The sequence below is a fragment of the Protobothrops mucrosquamatus genome, unplaced genomic scaffold, assembly GCF_001527695.2.
Source record: "Protobothrops mucrosquamatus isolate PMUCROS unplaced genomic scaffold, P.Mucros_1.0 scaffold65, whole genome shotgun sequence".
NCBI lineage: Eukaryota > Metazoa > Chordata > Lepidosauria > Squamata > Viperidae > Protobothrops > Protobothrops mucrosquamatus.
The window spans coordinates 99,716-113,616 of NW_015386443.1; the positions used below are offsets into that span (position 1 = coordinate 99,716).

Sequence of the window (13,901 nt, forward strand, 5' to 3'; positions counted from 1 at the left end):
AAAGGATAATCAGTGACACTATATATATAGAAAACATCACACAGTCCAGTTAGAATGTTGCCTTTTATATGTGGAAATGACAGCTACGATTATGAAACTTTCTTCCAATCTCTCTGAACTGACTTCTCTAAATTTAATTTGGTCATAATATAGACTAATATATATTCATAAAACAGACAATTTAGAATTGATTTGTTAAATAAAACCTTTTGTGAAAATAAATCCTGGACTCCTTTCATTTTGAATATATTGTTTACCTAAGAAAGTGAATTAAAGTCATAAGTATCTTTAATTACTTTCATGTTAGAGAACCATCCTGTCTGCCTCTTTGTCTGTACAGGGAAAATGAACTCAGGCATTTGAATCAAAACTCTTTAGGACAGGGGTGTCAAGCCGCGCCCACCCCATTGCCGGCAATGGCAAAACTCTCCCGATACGTTGTGCGACCTCACATGACATCGCGAGTTTGACATGTCTGCTTTAGGGAATCACTGGGAATACATTGTACAATAGAAATTATTCAACTCTACTGTATAGATCAATTCTTCATATACTGTGAACTATTGGCCATAATGAATTACACTCAATGTCACAGTAAAGCCTATATTTTGGTTACCTCAGTATAGTTTGCTTTTTTGAAACAGACATAAAAATATTCTATATAAGGGTTTGAAATAGTTTTATAGTTCAATACAAACCTACGCCAAGCATATAAGGATTTTTACCTGTTCAACACTGAATTACAATAATGCAGGGGGGTTTTTTGTCTCAAAGTTGCTATCAAGGCGAATTGAAGAGCTTTGTTATGCACAGACAACTGCTTATTATTATTCATCTAGTTACTTGTCTGATATGCTGGTCCATTTTCTAGATTTAAGAATAGACAAGTAACGTAGCCTGAAAGGGCACATTATTCTCTTCAATATTTTGTTTAAGCTGCTTCTGAAGAAAACTGAATAGATCTAACAAAATAATACAGAACGTCAAATTATGAACTGCTTAAGAAATAAAGAGCATATTACAAATCTGTTCTTGATTAGGAACATTAGTAAGAATACATATTAGCTTAAAAACAGTCCAGCAAATGTTGCTGCCTGAAAGAATTTACAGTACCATTATTTACAAATAAGACAGAGTGAATACAGGAAATTTTACACATTTGGTAGTTGACAAAGTTATAGTTTGCTGATAGCAGTCTATCAGGAACTGTTAATAGGGAAGACTGGACAGTCACCAGTTATTAACATCATAGGCTAGTTCTGAAAGTACTAAAATCTATATTTTAGTTGGTTTTGCAGCCAACATCCTGCCTTAAAGGGGGAAAGAAATAGACAAAATACAACAAAATGGTGCTGAGGTGTACTGTGCGTGGGACTTCCATTTAATATGATGAATCCTACTTAAAAACATGAATTGCAACTTAAGTTCAATAAAGCACATATGAAGAACTCGCACTCCTGCATTCTCAAATTCAAGATGATTTAATGATGTTATTATGATACTTCTATACATAATAAAAGACTGCAGAGCCTGGCTATTTGATCCAACAATGTATGATACTTGCATTGTCATTTGGATGAGATGTTGAATTTCAAAAATAAAAAAAAAGAAAATCCCACAACCAGTTCTGGTTGCGTGAAGAGAAAGGATGCTTCGAATTTAAACCGCAACCCGGTATGAAAGTGAAATATGGTTTGTCTTGGTCCAAACCTTCAGAAATAGTTTGTTCATACAAATGTCACCATATAAAAACTTGTTTCTTATATGAATGTTAATAATCTCAAACTTCTGTAAATGAAGGAGTGAAAAGGTGAAATAAAAATCCAGCACTAAACACACACACACACACACACACACACACACAAAAGAGCAACAACAGAAGTTGAAAGCTTTTCCCCTTAGACAAGCATGTTTCTGTACAAATGCTTTTTGTAATCTAATACTGTCTGAACACTATCAATAAAATGGCCACTAAAGCCATGATAATATCCCAGGAACATTTAAATATGTTTTTCTTTACAATAGTATGGGTCCATTTAATCAGTTTACTTTATATGCACCGGCCTTTCATCTGATTTTAGACGTTTTCTACGTGGCTGTATAAAATCTTCATCTGAATCATCAGTTATTTCAGCATCATCTTCTTCTTGCTCGAATTCAGGTAAAGGCTGGAAGATCCTGCCTGGGTATATCTCTGTAAGTTTATCTTCAAAGTATAATGCAACTGCTTTCCCTGCCTGTGCTACTTCTGAATCAACCTGCAAAGTAAAAAAGATAGTAACATTCACCAATTGGTAATGCACATCTCTTCAGCAAGTGTGCATGGTCTGAAAAGCTTACCTTCAAATTAATCTCTTGTGTTTCTGCATAAACTTGAACAACTTTCATCATCTAAAAAGGATACCAGAGTCAAAACAAAGGAAATTATAATCCCTTCTAAAGTTATGATACTGTACAGGAATGGATGATGAAACTCAGCCATGATGGCAATTTATTTCTAAAAACGGTGACACAGAGGTGACACTTCATAAGGCCCCATTGCTAAATTTTGGGTATATGATCCATTAACAAATGATCAGTTTTGTAAAACTGATACCAAGCACAGAAATCCAAAATTGAGCTGTACAGTAAATAGGATAATTGTGTTATAAATGGTTAGCAGTAATTTCTTCCATTAGAATTCCTTTGTCATTTCTTCTAAAGAAAGTGCTAACCCATTATCTTCCAGTTCAGTTCGTCTTGTCATGATATAAATATGACAACTGCAGTAAGAAAAAAGGGCAAGTTTCTTTTTTAGTCTGTACTAACTGCATTTATCTGCCCATGAAAATTTCTTTTCATCGTATGTTCATTTTTCTTAAAATTAATTTATTTTGAAAAATACAATTATTTGGCCTCACCTATTACAATCCAAGTTTAAATTAAAGTTCCAACTGCTTAAGGCAACTCAATACTTTAAAAACTTTTACATTTTGAGATTTTACTATTAGAATTGTATATGCAGGTATTAATATCAACACTTTAAGACTTTTTACATTATGAGATTTTAGTATTACAATTTTATAAGCAAGTATTAATATCAAACCAGTACAAAGATTATAACCCACTTTAAATGAAACTGAGGTTTTCAAATTGTCCTATAGAAAATTCAAGGTTCTTTTTCAAGAGTCTCTGAACATATTTAAATAAAAACTTCTAATCAATGGGAGACAGAATAATGATTTTAGATAATATAGATAATAAAGACTGGGTCCAAGTCTTTTCTATAGATGATAGCAACTCTAATTTTAGTATGATTAAATGTGGCCAATTTTCCTGGAGTCAAAAAATATCTTAGGTGCCTATTATTTCTTTTCCCACAAATATAGTGTATTAATTGAGGTTCACATGCCATATTTTTGATGTTTCAAAAACCCCATATTATGTCAGCATTCCTTTTTATACCCACATGGCCTTCTAAGTATTTTTTCTACATATCTGAAATTATCAATAATGATTGCTTTTATTTTAAGAAGACTTCGTTATCTGAATTGCACAAACTAGCAAGATAACTTTCAATTAATAAGGAATCTAACTAACTGACTGCCTTGCAGAATGGTTTCCAAACTTTTAAAAAATGCTATTTAAGCATCACAGTGTCTATTTTTAAACAACAGCTATTTGGTTATCATTAGAAGGCCAGGTATTCTACAGCTATTTCCATCACAAATTCTGTCTTTTTATACGTCATTTAGCAACTGATAACCATGTCTCCTTGCATTTGTTTAAATCTTGCTTTATTATTTATTTACATCAAAATCTTCATGTAATCTTGGATTTAAGATTACAACTTTTCAAAACTATTTATTGTTCACAAAATGCTCTAGATTTAAAGATAATCTATGAATACACCATGTATTTAATTGTAAAAATTATTTATTAATGACCTATCTTGTTTTCTATTGCTTTCAATGCCTTTTACATATCAACTAAATCATTCACACAGAAGATTTCTGCTTTTTTGCTACTTGGACTAGGTAACAATGTGCTATTAAAAAGAAAATGTCTCCACAAAATGGAGGCATTAAAAAGCTTGTGCACATACATGAATGCAACCGACCATTTAATTGGTTCACTATTAAAATCAGTAAAGAAACTAGAAGATCATGTACCTCAGTATTCAATTTACATTATTATTTCTGTATATAATAAGAGACTGCATAAGAGGCTCAATCTGTGCCCAGTCATATCTTTGTACAGCTTACATGTGGAACACTAATCTATTTCCATCCAACATTCAGAATTTGGAAACACTTGTAATTAACATCGATGTGAAGACACAGAAGAGATTTTTTTCATCAGTCAAAACAATTCTACAGGTTGGAAGTTAACATACTTCATTAAACCTTTCACAGTTCTTGAAGATCAGCCGAACATCTGCCACAAAATCTTCAGGTGTCTGATAATGTTGTGAATGTTTCTTCTGGAGTTTTTTCTTTACCGTAGATAGATCCATGGGTTTCTTTATTATTTTATAGTAATTTGGTATCTGTTCAGAAAAAAATGCACCCACATTAGAAGAGAGAAAATTTAAGAAACATACTTTTACTGTAGAATATTTTTCTATGTGAAGCATTCTCATTTTTAAAACCAGACTCAAACATTTAGAAAACATACTATAAATGTGATATTATTTTGATATTTTGATATTATTTTCAAATGTGGAAATTCTGCTTCATAGCTTTTCAACATTGCTAATCCAAGGATTTTGTAAACAGATACTTTTTTTAAAAAAGTACATACTGCAAAATACCATTCATAACATAACAGCAACTATGACTGTCAAATGTTGATCATCAATTTCAGACTCCTAAAAGTAAAAATCTGCATTTTATCATCTCGAGATAATGTGTATGAAGGCACTCACCGAGGCTGGAACTGGCTCTTGGAATTCAATACTCAGCTCATGGCAATATAGATAAAGTAGGAGGCGCTCACATTTCTTGTAGAGGAAAAACAAATTCAATTAAAATTGCTTCATTCTTAAAAGACTGAATTTTTGTTAACTAGTTATAGCAATAGCAATAAGCACTTAGACTTATATACCGCTTCTCAGTGCTTTACAGCTCTCTCTAAGCGATTTACAGAGTCAGCATATTGCCCCCACAATCTGGGTCCTCATTTTACCGACCTCGGAAAGATGGAAGGCTGAGTCAACCTTGAGCTGGTGAGACTCAAACTGCCAAACTGCTTGCAGTTGGGAGTCAGCAGAAGTAGACTGCAGTGCTGCATTCTAACCACTGCACCACCAGTGGTTATGTTTATCCTACAGTTTTCAGAAGAATAAGATTCTCAAAGCCTAATTCAGTCTGCAAAAAACCTACCAGTATCTAAACTATCTGGAATAAACAGAGATAACTTATACATATTTTAATATCCATGCAACTAATTCCTTTTGCCTTCACAGGTTTGAATCTAAACAAAGTCATAAGGAAGTAACTTTCAGGATTGTAAGGTATTTCAAAATCTATTTATGATCTGGGTTTTTTTACATTCAAAAACTTGGCATTTTAACAGGAGGTGTGTAGACTTTCTATATCTATATCCATCTAAAACAAGAAGAAAGACAGGCAGAAACCTCCCTAATTTCCATGAATATTTGAGGGGAGGGGAGGGGAAGGGGGGAGGGAGAGGGAGAGGGAGAGGGAGGGAGGGAGAGGGAGAGGGAGAGGGAGAGGGAGAGAGGGAGGGAGGGAGGGAGGGAGGGAGGGGGAGAGGGAGAGGGAGAAGGAGAGAGAGAGAGGGAGAGAGAGAGAGAGAGAGAGAGAGAAGCAAGCACAGAAAAACTTGCAAGATTATGTCACTATAGTCAATATTAATAAAGGTAATTTTAATCTTCATACAGAGTTGGTTTCTTGATTTACATAATGCAATGGCAGTTGCTGACTATATAAAATAAAATATAATTTAAATAAAGGAACATATAATACTCAAGATAATTGGGTTAAATTGATTTGAGAACAAGATACCTAAATTATGAGACACCTACCCTTTGGTCCATAGGACTCAATCCTTGTGCAGTTTTCCCCTTCTTGGTGTGCTGCAAATTATCGCAATCATATTCTACCTCAGGTTTGAGAAGATCTCGACAAAATGTACATATCCATTCTCCACTAGAAAAGAAAAAATACATCCAGAAATTTAGATAACATATTATAAATCTTCTAAATACATAAATACAAATCTCCAATTAATCAAATCATGCATGTGTATGTGTGTGTGTGTGTGTGTGTGTGTGTGTATGCGTGTGTGCGCATGCTAGTCAGTCAATTCCTGTCACAACCAACAGATCAACATTTGGTTGATTTGAAAATAGTGGACCCTGCACCTGCAGAAAAAGTGCTGTTCGAATAGCTGGAAAAATAACTTTACAACTAGGCCTTACAACCATCACAGCAATCACATGATCAACATTCAGGCACTTCACAATGGGTGTGTGTTTACAGCTGTCACAACATCCGATAGTCAGGATTGTCATTTAAGCATTTCATAACTGGCTTTTTAACAAACAAAGCTGACAGTACAGTTGCAAGTTGATGTCTTGTAATGCCTCACTTGTGACCCACAATGGCTCACTGTGGAAAGTGATGTCGTGAGTCCCTCAGAGTCACATGATGTTTTGCTTAGCTATGGAATTATTGGTCCCAGTTGTGTTTGCTAAGGAAGAGCTATCTATATTATAATCAGTAACGGCCTCACAAATAAATTGAGGATTTTGTAGAAAAAATATAGAAATAAAATGCAAATTATATCTAATATTTTTCACTAGAATAACAAACAGAAATTTACCTGTCACAGTTAGTTACTGTAATGACATAAAAGTTTGCCTACATTTTTTTAAACCAAGTGCCTTGTATATGTATGATTATGAGGACTAATTCTCCTCAAAGCATATAAGAGGTAATGGAATACTTTTTCCTGGGCACTGTTTAATATGAAACAAAGCATAATTGTTTCACACAGATCATGGCTGTTGGCTAATAGCAAAATCTCATTTTAAATATGTAACTGCTATAGTGTGACTGTATATAATAATAATAATAATAATAATAATAATAATAATAATAATAATAATAATAATAATAATAACAATAACAACAACAACAACAACAACAGCAGCAGCAGCAGCAGCAGCAACAAGTCCAACCCCCTGCTCAGGCAGGTAACCCTATACTATTTCGGACAAATGGCTGTCCAGTTTCTTCTTTAAAACTTCCAGTGTTGGAGCATTCACCGCTTCTGGAGGCAGGTTGTTCCACTGGTTAATTGTTCTAACTGTCAGGAAGTTTCTCCTTAGTTCTAGGTTGCTTCTCTCTTTGGTTAGTTTCAACCCTTTGCTTCTTGTCCTGCCTTCAGGCGCTTTGGAAAATAGCTTGATTCCCTCTTCTTTGTGGCAGCCCCTGAGATATTGGAACACTGCTATCATGTCCCCCCTCGTCCTTCTTTTCATTAAACTAGACATACACAATTCCAGCAACCGTTCCTTATATGCTTTGGCCTGCAGTCCCCTAATCATCTTTGTTGCTCTTCTCTGTACTCTTTCTAGAGTCTCAACATTTTTACATCGTGGTGACCAAAACTGGATGCAGTATTCCAAGTTGGCCTTACCAAGGCATTGTAAAGTGGTATTAATACTTCACGTGATCTTGATTCTATCCCTCTGTTAATGCAGCCTAGCACTGTGTTGGCTTTTTTGGCAGCTGCAGCACACTGCTGGCTCATATTTAAATGATTGTCCACTAGGACTCCGAGATCCCTCTCACAGTTACTACTATTGAGCAAGGTACCCCCTATAATATACCTGTACATTTGGTTTTTCTTGCCTAAATGTAGAACCTTACTTTTTTCACCATTGAATTTCATTTTGTTAGATAGCACCCAGTGTTCAAGTCTGTCCAGATCCTCCTGAATCCTAAGCCTGTCTTCTGGAGTGTTGGCTATTCCTGCCAGCTTGGTGTCGTCTGCAAATTTGATGAGTTCCCCATCTATCCCCTCATCCAGATCGTTGATGAAGATGTTGAAGAGCACTGGGCCCAGAACAGAGCCCTGGGGCACCCCACTACACACTTCCCTCCATGTAGATGTGGTTCCATTGAGGACCACATGCTGAGCACGGCCGGTCAGCCAGCTACGGATCCATCTGGTGGTGATGCTGTACTTAGTATTTATTACACATTTTAGGTCACTTTAAAACAATATTTAAAACTACCAACACTCCAAGAATACATCATTCCAATATAGTAACAACCTGTAGAGGGACCATCTCCACCTCAATATTATACTTTTAATATTCAATATTATACCTTACTACAAATAATCACACTAAGCTCTTGCAGGATGTAACGTAATAGTATTTTCATACCTTGGAAAGCTGAGAAGAGTAGGTACATGACATGTCAGATGGAAAACCTTAGGACACTTTTCACAACATAATAGATCTCCCCCATTTTGGCAAACAGCACACCAGTCTTCATTTGGGTCATCCTCTTTATTGTTGCCTTCTCCTCCAGCCCTGGCAGACCGGTGCATGAGGCTACGTACTGGAGATTTGCCATTTACAAGACCATGTCCAGACTGTTTACAGCTTTCATTCAATTCTGTTGGTTCAGTTTTTACATGGTTGTCTATACTTCCCAGTGCTTCTAATTCACTTTCCAGATGTAAGTTTGTAGAAAGTGGTGGCGTCAAACTGCTCTCAGGACTGCTAAGCTAAAATTAAGGCACAAGTTAAAAGACTAAGAAAGTTTCCATTAGGTGTCCCTTTTTCTCCCGTTTATTTTAGTAAGCTATTCTAAACATGAATACCAATAAAGGAGAATATTCGTAGCTCAGTGTTGTAATGGGGGATTCTTTAGTGCTCTAAGAGCTTGGTTGAATACATGAATAAATATGGATTCAGTTCCACGTTCTAAGACATATCAAGGTTTAACCATTGTTTATTAAACTAACAATATTTTGCTCATATTGAGCCAAGCACCCTAGTTTGCCCTTTGTCTTAGTTTGATTTATGAACCAAAGCAACTTGGCTATCTAATTATCTAATCAAGGACAGGAAATCAAGGACAGGAAATCAAGGAAAACAAAACATGGTATTAAAACAGAAATGTTAAATATTTCTAGCACTATAGTAACCTCTGTGGAAAGAGCAGCTACTCTGAAGAAAGTAACAAATATCTTCAATTCCCCCCACTGCTTAGAAATCCTGTGTTAAAATGGTATAACACAGAAATAGAATTTTACCATGCAGGCACTTCTCCTGCCATCTTCTGTTTTTTCTTGCTTCACAGGTCCTGAAAAACCACACACCTCTTCTTCTGTGCCAGGCTCTTGTTTAACTTTTACATGGTCAGATTTAAAGCTAATATTGTTCTTCTCCACAGTTCTGCCTGATGAACCACAACTGAAAAGTATATAAATTATACAAATTAAACATCCCTCTGCTAAAATTCTGAGAAATAAACATTCCCTAATCTAATAAAATCCTTCCTCCAAAAAGTGTGTAAGAAACATAATTATGCAATAATAAAATCAACAGAAGTAACTCTGCAATTAATATTTTTATTCATTAAATTTGTAAAAATTCTTTATTTTTAATATACAAATGTATACATTAATTTATGAAAGTGTGATTTCTACTTAATATGAAATCAGGGCTGTAGAATCCTAAAAATCACATCTAAAACAACTATCGAGAAAAAAACCTTGCACTTTAAACATTCTGCCTGGAATAGTAAAGTTTATTTTCAACTATTTTTTTCTGCAAATAGCTTCAAATGTTTGTTTTAGCAATAGAAATTTTCAAAAGTAAATTATATCACTGAATCATTCTTTTCATTAGTTTGTTTTGTGTTTTAATGTCAGGTTTATTTTAAAAAGTTGTTTTAGATCTTCTTTATGAAGGCATTCGTCTATATAATTAATTAAAATTCTCTCAAAATTATACAAGCAGCAAAAAATCGTGGCAAATTTTTCCACAGTAAAAATACAATACAGTTTCACATACAATACTCTGCTAGTTTCCAGTTTAGATACCATCTATCTGTATTTTATCTTGATCTTTTAGTTTTCTGTAAATCAGAGGCAAAAATGAAGAAACAATCGCCACAGAAGCAATAGTCACTACATGAAAAGACTGACACATATTAACAGTGATAATTAAGCATAAAACCAGTATGTTAAAATGCAAATATAGTACACTGAAGGAATTCCAGCAGTGGGTTATAGGTTGATAGCATAAAGCAGAAGGACAAGAAGACACAGGTCTGCAACACAAGACCTTATTTTAGGAATCTTTCAAGTTACATAAATTATTACAGAAACGATAATATCCAAAGATTTATCACAACTGTAATCCTCTTATGATTTAAGTCGTGTGTGTGTGTGTGTACACACATTGCCAATCTCTGAGTCTAAAGCCTAAAAGACATGCCAATACAACTGGATGTTGACTGGATCCTGAAAAAAAAAACCTTCTTTCCCTGTCCATTATGCTGAGGTACTCAGTGTAATAAGCCATTATGTTTCTTACTATAGGAAATAAAAAATGATAACAATCCAGTTGGCAAGTATGCTCCCACTTTCCAAAGCAAGAGAAAAACCTGAAAGAATTTACCGTACAACCATTATTGTATGGATCTCATGAAATACACCAGACTGTTTTACCCTTTTACAGGCCCTTGCCCCTATGGGTCAAAATATACATTATAGTTTCTTTTCTATAGGTCTATTAATGGAGTGGGGGTTTTTTTTAGAAGAAATCTAGTATTAATGTGAATGTTGCATTGAAAAAGAAAAAATACAGAGAGAAAATTTAGTCTGAGAAGGACCTTAAATGTCTTTGTCTTGAACATGTACTGCAGAATGAGGCTACAAATATCATTTTTTGTATTTTTACTATTATATTTACTTAGGAAAATCTAATGGTTTTTCCCCAAATAATTACTAGTGAATTAAATTGGAGAAAAGCAATTATACATTCCATGTTAAGAATAGAAGCTGTTGAAAATAAAGATATGTACAAGGTTTAAAAAAGGCTGCAGACCAGACTGCTGCAAAATATGGATGCCTTTCTAGATAACTATTGCTTAGATTTATCTATTTATTTTATTCATCACATTTCTACCTCACCTATTTAATCTAAGTAAAGAGATCCTATTTAATTCTTTTTGTAACATCTAAATAGAGAATATATTTTCTCTCCATTCAGTTACCTGTTCCCTTCACCTTATCTCCATCCAATTTTTTCCCTTCTTCCATTTCTTGTTTCTTTTCCTATAAAATTGTCCATTCCCTTTAACTCATCTCCATCTCTTTACCTGATTACTTTCTGCTGGGAGAGGGAGGAATTTATACGAACATGTGTGTACAAGGGGAAGAGAAATAGCGGGCACATGAAGTTAAGTGGAAACATAAATGGAAGGGAAGAGACCTCTTCTCAGTCAGAGAACTGTGGCAATCCTTTTTATTTTAGCTCTGTCTATTGAAGCAAATGCAACAACCCTATTTTTAGGGTTCTCTCTTCCCTTATGAGTATATATTTAATTTGAAAATGAGCACAATAAAAACATTAGAGAATTATGTTACTTCTTATATGATGCAGGAATTAAAAATAATGTATAATTATGTCTTCCACGACTTTTAATGCATAAATAAATTGTACAGCCCCAACCTTTGTCTTAAATTAGAATTTATGTTCCTAGCTATGTACTCAAATTCTCTGGAAACTTCAACATGCATTTAGAACTGAGACCCTGTTTTTGAAGCCAGTTAACTCACCTGCCTCTACTGCCTGTGCTAGATGTACTGGGTGGCCTCACAGGAGTATGAGAATTGGATAAACCTAAGGAAGGGAGGATGAGTTTATAATAACAGCATATCACAGAGAACATTTCTAGCAGTGCGCAGTTTCAGCAGGTCATACTTTAAAAATCAGTGTTATATTTTTTTATCCCAGCTATTATGAAGCTTACCAGCATTCAAACCTTACAGCCTTCTCAATCTAATTCAGCTGTCACGCTCATTTAACAAATGGAATCTATATTCATTATTTTGCAAAACCAGAGATTTATCATTTACCATATAAAGTATTATAATAACAACATATAAAGTATTATAATTTACCATACAAGTATAAAGTATTATACTTTACCATTCACCATATAAAGTATTCCCATTTAAAAGGAAAACAATGGTGTTACATTAATGACATTTATTTTGAAAATGTTTTTTGGACATTCATTGAAGACAACAGCTCGGAGATAAAAGATCCTGGTATAAATTTAAAAGTTATGACATTTTATTTCTTATGGCTTTCCATTTTTAGCTCTTATCGACTGCACTAGCTAAACCTTTTCTTCTATTGAGAATGAAGTTATAAAATTATTTTAGTCTTTTCATACATATGCTATTATATAAGGAAAAAAATCTGACTACTCATGGAAAAAACTACTTTAAATTTAACTAAACAGTTATAATATAAAAAGTCCATACATTGAAGCAAGAAACATTCAGTGACTTTACTGTGCAAAATTTCAAAATAAGTATTGGTTGTTTTAAATACAGAAATTAAAATGTCTTTCATATCTTTCTTTCTCAGCTTACCTGATGAGCCTGGAGATAGTGCTGAGGGTCCAGGAGAGGGATTCATACTGCTTATGGGTTGAGGGGGTAGATGGCTCCCTGCGATATATCTACTTAGTAAATTATCTAAGTTACTGGAACCAGCATCTTCTAGCTGAAATAAAAGACAGTCATACAGTGAATTTACCAAGTCTAAATGCAATATGCTAGAAATGACCGCTTGAAACTATCTGCATTTTTTCTGAAGAATATAAAAAAAAAAAACTAAAGCCAGCAATATAATAGGACAATGTCCTGGAAACAGGCAGTAGAACATAAGGTGGCTTCATTTCCATTATTTTAAAAATAATTTATTGTTGTTGTTATTAGTTGCAAAGTCTGGTCCGACCCATCGCGACCCCATGGACAATGTTCCTTAGGTCTTCCTGTCCTCTACCATCTTCTGGAGTCCATTTAAGCTCACTCCTACTGCTTCAGTGACTTCATCCAGCCAGCTCATTCTCTGTCGTCCCCTTCTTACAATTAATTATTCAAAAAATAACAGATGTGGGGCTCCAGATTGAAGTTAACAGGCTTCCACAACATTTCAGAATTTGAATTAACAAGGGTACATGGCAACCAGCAACTTATTTGTTAAATCTAATTTTCCCTAAGCTGAGAATCACATTCTTTAAAGCTAGATTTAATATTCTTCCATCTGCACTTCTTCAAGGCACATATCACTCAGTGTATTTGTCCATGCAGGGACAAGAAAGTTGGAATCATCTCATACCCATTAGTAGGTTGTAAATTTTACAGAGACATTAGGTCAATCTATCTTGTACCTCTAATTGATAAATTCCATGGGAGGCCAGATAAATGTTATAGCAGACAAAGGAACCATATATTTCCAAACTGTTAAAAAAGAAATTGAAATCCTTCCCCACTCTCTAGAACACTTAACAAAAAGAAACAATTTGTAAATATGTAATTTTCAATCAAGTCTCTCTTTTAAAATACTCAGGAGACAGCACAGTTGTTAGTTTCAGTCCAAAATTAATGAAGCAACTAAGAGCCGAACCCAATGCTATCCAATCAGGAGTTTATGGGGGGGAAAAATCTCATCTCCTGTTTTGATGGAAATGTAAATACACACACACATATATATATATACACACATACACACACACATATATATACACATATACACATATACATTGTCTGAAATGGTATAGGGTTTCCTGCCTGAGCAGGGGGTTGGACTAGATGACCTCCAAGGTACCTTCCAACTTTATTATTATTAG

General features: G+C 34.4%; 1 protein-coding gene across 1 annotated transcript in view; it reads right to left on the reverse strand.

Annotated features, from left to right (window-relative positions):
• Positions 1-1,856: 1,856 nt before the first annotated feature.
• TRIM33 (tripartite motif containing 33) overlaps positions 1,857-13,901 on the reverse strand; it is a 44,639-nt gene continuing 32,594 nt past the window's right edge. Inside the window, exons 12-20 of the mRNA XM_015812048.1 lie at positions 12,640-12,772; positions 11,815-11,878; positions 9,280-9,439; positions 8,402-8,748; positions 6,029-6,152; positions 4,907-4,981; positions 4,376-4,528; positions 2,341-2,391; positions 1,857-2,258 (exon numbers count right to left, since the gene is read on the reverse strand). Of these exons, the coding sequence (XP_015667534.1) occupies positions 2,046-2,258; positions 2,341-2,391; positions 4,376-4,528; positions 4,907-4,981; positions 6,029-6,152; positions 8,402-8,748; positions 9,280-9,439; positions 11,815-11,878; positions 12,640-12,772 (1,320 nt within the window). The 3' untranslated portion in view covers positions 1,857-2,045. The remainder of the gene's footprint in view (positions 2,259-2,340; positions 2,392-4,375; positions 4,529-4,906; positions 4,982-6,028; positions 6,153-8,401; positions 8,749-9,279; positions 9,440-11,814; positions 11,879-12,639; positions 12,773-13,901) is intronic.